Source organism: Perca fluviatilis, chromosome 8 (assembly GCF_010015445.1).
Source record: "Perca fluviatilis chromosome 8, GENO_Pfluv_1.0, whole genome shotgun sequence".
Lineage (NCBI taxonomy): Eukaryota > Metazoa > Chordata > Actinopteri > Perciformes > Percidae > Perca > Perca fluviatilis.
In genome coordinates, this window is record NC_053119.1 from 807,812 (window position 1) to 813,811 (window position 6,000).

The 6,000-nt window shown below is 45.6% G+C and overlaps 1 protein-coding gene across 2 annotated transcripts in view; it reads left to right on the forward strand.

The window, feature by feature from the left end:
* The window catches only part of LOC120563615 (protein LSM14 homolog A-like), a 30,515-nt gene that overhangs the window by 7,604 nt on the left and 16,911 nt on the right, over positions 1-6,000 (forward strand). For both annotated transcript variants that reach the window (XM_039807900.1, XM_039807901.1), the window contains exons 2-3: positions 1,959-2,122; positions 5,429-5,585. In XM_039807900.1, the coding sequence (XP_039663834.1) occupies positions 1,959-2,122; positions 5,429-5,585 (321 nt within the window). The remainder of the gene's footprint in view (positions 1-1,958; positions 2,123-5,428; positions 5,586-6,000) is intronic.

Below are 6,000 nucleotides of genomic sequence, written 5' to 3' on the forward strand. Positions count from 1 at the left end.
TAGGATGATGTTACACAGCTCTGTGTCCTCTGATAACAGCTGACAGTAGGTTGATGTTACACAGCTCTGTGTCCTCTGATAACAGCTACAGTGGTGATGTTCACATGTGTCCTCTGATAACAGCTGACAGTAGGATGATGTCTCACAGCTCTGTGTCCTCTGATAACAGCTGACAGTAGGATGATGTTACACAGCTCTCTGTTCCCTCTGATAACAGCTGACAGTAGGATGATGTTACACAGCTCTGTGTCCTCTGATAACAGCTGACAGTAGGATGATGTCTCACAGCTCTGTGTCCTCTGATAACAGCTGACGTAGGTTGTTTCACAGCTCTGTGTCCTCTGATAACAGCTGACAGTAGGATGATGTCTCACAGCTCTGTGTCCTCTGATGACAGCTGACAGTAGGATGATGTCTCACAGCTCTGTGTCCTCTGATGACAGCTGACAGTAGGATGATGTTACACAGCTCTGTGTCCTCTGATAACAGCTGACAGTAGGATGATGTCTCACAGCTCTGTGTCCTCTGATAACAGCTGACAGTAGGTTGTTTCACAGCTCTGTGTCCTCTGATAACAGCTGACAGTAGGATGATGTTACACAGCTCTGTGTCCTCTGATAACAGCTGACAGTAGGTTGATGTTACACAGCTCTGTGTCCTCTGATAACAGCTGACAGTAGGTTGATGTTACACAGCTCTGTGTCCTCTGATAACAGCTGACAGTAGGTTGTTTCACAGCTCTGTGTCCTCTGATAACAGCTGACAGTAGGTTGTTACACAGCTCTGTGTCCTCTGATAACAGCTGACAGTAGGATGATGTCTCACAGCTCTGTGTCCTCTGATAACAGCTGACAGTAGGTTGATGTTACACAGCTCTGTGTCCTCTGATAACAGCTGACAGTAGGTTGATGTTACACAGCTCTGTGTCCTCTGATAACAGCTGACAGTAGGTTGTTTCACAGCTCTGTGTCCTCTGATAACAGCTGACAGTAGGTTGTTACACAGCTCTGTGTCCTCTGATAACAGCTGACAGTAGGTTGTTGTTTCACAGCTCTGTGTCCTCTGATAACAGCTGACAGTAGGTTGATGTTACACAGCTCTGTGTCCTCTGATAACAGCTGACAGTAGGTTGTTGTTACACAGCTCTGTGTCCTCTGATAACAGCTGACAGTAGGATGATGTCTCACAGCTCTGTGTCCTCTGATAACAGCTGACAGTAGGATGATGTCTCACAGCTCTGTGTCCTCTGATAACAGCTGACAGTAGGTTGATGTTACACAGCTCTGTGTCCTCTGATAACAGCTGACAGTAGGTTGATGTTACACAGCTCTGTGTCCTCTGATAACAGCTGACAGTAGGTTGATGTTACACAGCTCTGTGTCCTCTGATAACAGCTGACAGTAGGTTGTTTCACAGCTCTGTGTCCTCTGATAACAGCTGACAGTAGGATGATGTCTCACAGCTCTGTGTCCTCTGATAACAGCTGACAGTAGGTTGATGTTACACAGCTCTGTGTCCTCTGATAACAGCTGACAGTAGGTTGATGTTACACAGCTCTGTGTCCTCTGATAACAGCTGACAGTAGGTTGATGTTACACAGCTCTGTGTCCTCTGATAACAGCTGACAGTAGGTTGATGTTACACAGCTCTGTGTCCTCTGATAACAGCTGACAGTAGGATGATGTCTCACAGCTCTGTGTCCTCTGATAACAGCTGACAGTAGGATGATGTCTCACAGCTCTGTGTTCAGTGTCTTGTGCAACCCTACTTTAATATCTATTTATTAATAGCAAGTTGTGGTTATCGTACAACCCTATGGCATATTGTCCTTGTATCGTGCAGCCCTAATGTCCCACCTTTGAATGCCCCGTGATGCTAACTGTGATGCTAACTGTGATGCTAATTGTGTGTGTGTGTGTGTGTGTGTGTGTGTGTGTGTGTGTGTCCCCCCCCAACAGTGCGTTCCTTCGGCACAGAGGACCGGCCCACCGACCGGCCCATTCCCCCCCGAGATGACACGTTTGAGTACATCATCTTCAGAGGCAGCGACATCAAGGACCTGACTGTGTGTGAGCCGCCCAAACCTACATGCTCACTGCCTCAGGACCCGGCTATCGTCCAGGTAACACACACACACACACACACACACACACACACACACACACACATACAGACACACACACACACACACACACACACACACACACACACACACACACACACACAGACACACACACACACACACAGATACAGACACACACACAGATACAGACACACACACACACACACACACACACACACAGATACAGACACACACAGATACAGACACACACACACACACACAGATACAGACACACAGATACAAACACACACACACACACACACACACACACACACAGACACACACACACACACACAGATACACACACACACACAGATACAGACACACACACACACACACACACAGATACAGACACACACACACACACACACACACACACACAGATACAGACACACACACACACACACACACACACACACACACACACACAGATACAGACACACACACACACACAGAGATACAGACACACAGATACAGACACACACACACACACACACACACACACACAGATACAGACACACACACACACACAGAGATACAGACACACACAGATACAGACACACACACACACAGAGATACAGACACACACAGATACAGACACACACACACAGAATACAGACACACACAGATACAGACACACACACACGAGATACAGACACACAGAATACAGACACACACACACACAGAGATACAGACACACACAGATACAGACACACACACACACACACTAGACACACACAGATACAGACACACACACACACACAGATACAGACACAACAGATACAGACACACACACACACACACACACACACACACACATACAGACAATATACAAACACAACAGATACAGACCCACACAGAGATACAGACACACACACACACACAGACATATACACACACACACCTAACCCAACCTACATCCCACGCTAGGACCCGCATGTCCAGGTAACACACACACACACACACACACACACACACACACACACACACACACACACACACACACACACACACACACACAGAGATACAGACACACAGAGAGATACAGACACACAGAGAGATACAGACACACAGAGAGATACAGACACACAGAGAGATACAGACACACACAGAGATACACACACACACACACACACAGATACACACACACACACACACACACACACACACAGATACAGACATATACACACACACAGAGATACAGACACACACACAGACACACACACCCTAACCCAAACCTACATGCTCACTGCCTCAGGACCCGGCTATCGACCAGGTAACACACACACACACACACACACACACACACACACACACACACACACACATTTTTGGCACACTTTATATTTTATTTTTTTACATCAGAACTTTACAATGAGAGAGAGAGAGAAGAGGAGAGATCTCTGTTTATCCAGACTGTATTAGAAACTACTACACTATATTACGTTAGCTCCGTACTGTTGTACTAACGTTAGCTCCGTACTGTTGTACTAACGTTAGCTCCGTACTGTTGTACTAACGTTAGCTCCGTACTAACGTTAGCTCCGTACTGTTGTACTAACGTTAGCTCCGTAATGTTGTACTAACGTTAGCTCCGTACTGTTGTACTAACGTTAGCTCCGTACTGTTGTACTAACGTTAGCTCCGTACTGTTGTACTAACGTTAGCTCCGTACTGTTGTACTAACGTTAGCTCCGTACTGTTGTTACTACGCTTAGCTCGTACTAACGTTAGCTCCGTACCTGTTATTCTAACGTTAGCTCCGTACTGTTGTACTAACGTTAGCTCCGTACTGGTATTTACTGTTAGCCCGTGCGTTGTACTAACGTTAGCTCCGTTATGTTGTACTAACGTTAGCTCAATGTTGTATTACGTTAGCTGTCTGTTGTAATAGTTAGTTTTGTATAACGTTAGCTCCGTACTGTTGTACTAACGTTAGCTCCGTAATGTTGTACTAACGCGTTCTCCGTACTGTTGTACTAACGTTAGCTCCGTTACTACGCGTTAGCTCCGTACTGTTGTACACTAACTTAAGCTCCGTACTGTTGTACTAAGGTTAGCTCCGTACTGTTGTACTAACGTTAGCTCCGTACTGTTGTACTAACGTTAGCTCCGTACTGTTGTACTAACGTTAGCTCCGTACTGTTGTACTAACGTTAGCTCCGTACTGTTGTACTAACGTTAGCTCCGTACTGTTGTACTAACGTTAGCTCCGTACTGTTGTACTAAGGTTAGCTCCGTACTGTTGTACTAACGTTAGCTCCGTACTGTTGTACTAACGTTAGCTCCGTAATGTTGTACTAACGTTAGCTCCGTAATGTTGTACTAACGTACGGTAAGTAACGTTAGCTCCGTAATGTTGTACTAAGGTTAGCTCCGTACTGTTGTACTAACGTACGATGAAATAGCGTTAGCTAACTTTACTGCCCAGTAACGCGTAAGTAACGTAGTCTTGCATCGTTGTAATAACGTCACGGTAAGTAACGTTCGCATCGTTGTTACTAACGTACGGTAAGTAACGTTAGCTCCGTACTGTTGTACTAACGTACTGTTGTACTAACGTACGGTAAGTAACGTTAGCTCCGTACTGTTGTACTAACGTACGGTAAGTAACGTTAGCTCCGTACTGTTGTACTAACGTACGGTAAGTAACGTTAGCTCCGTACTGTTGTACTAACGTACGGTAAGTAACGTTAGCTCAGACCTCACCTTGTGTTTCTCACTCGGCTAACTTATTGTTCATCAGACGTGGCATGAGTGGGTCAGCCAGGGCGAGAAGAGGGAGATCAGCTAACGTTAGCCAACATATTTATAAACAGTCACATTCCAATAGTAATTTCAGCTTTAGGATAGGATTGATTTTAATTTTTTTTTACTATTTGAATTATATTCAAATTTCGGCATTCATTCCAACAGCCCTAACTAGAGCTGGGCAATATATGGATATTATATCGATATCGTGATATGAGACTAGACATCGTCTTAGATTTTGGTTATGGTGATATGACATAAGTGTGTGTTCCTGGTGTTAAAGGCTGCTTTACAGTAAAGTGATGTCATGTCCTGACCTCACCAGACTGTAACTGTTCTATTATTCACCTTTACCCTCTCAGTCATTATATCCTCATTACTGGTGATTATTGATCTAAACTCTCATTGGGTAAATATTTAGTGAAAGCACCGATAGTCACCACTACGATATCGTTACGGTATTGATATCGAGGTCACTGGTCAAAGATATGGTGGTATCTGATGGTCTCCACATCGCCCAGCTCCAGCCCTAACACAAACTGTCTTGGTCCTCAGTCGTCGATGAGCTCCAGCTCTTCTTCTGCTGCGGCGGCTCCGACTCCGTTCCAGTCCGCCGGGTCCTACGGCCTCTTCAACCGGGCTCCGGCGCCGGCCTACAACCAGTTCAGCGCCAGCCCGCTGGTTTCCCCCCAGTTTGGACCCGTTGGTGTCGGTAAGTCTTCAGGCTGCAGGTTCAACTATCGGCGTTTCCCTTCCGTAAGCCTGCATGATCCAGTGTAATGGTTATTAACCAAACCAGACTAACTGGCAGCACCAAACATAGATTGTTTTGGCATCTAGAGCACATTGGCCATCACCACAAGCCTGTAAACACAGAGGCTTCAATCAATACAGGAAATATAGAACATACTGGCCCTTTAAGAACAGTAGGCTACCAGACACATAGAACTAAATCTGGCCCCGATACAGGCTCTATCTGGACTAAATATGGCCTTGATACCGGCTCTATCTGGACTAAATATGGCCCTGATACAGGCTTCTATCTGGACTAAATCTGGCCCTGATACAGGCTCTATCTGGACTAAATCTGGCCCTGATACAGGCTCTATCTGGACTAAATCTGGCCC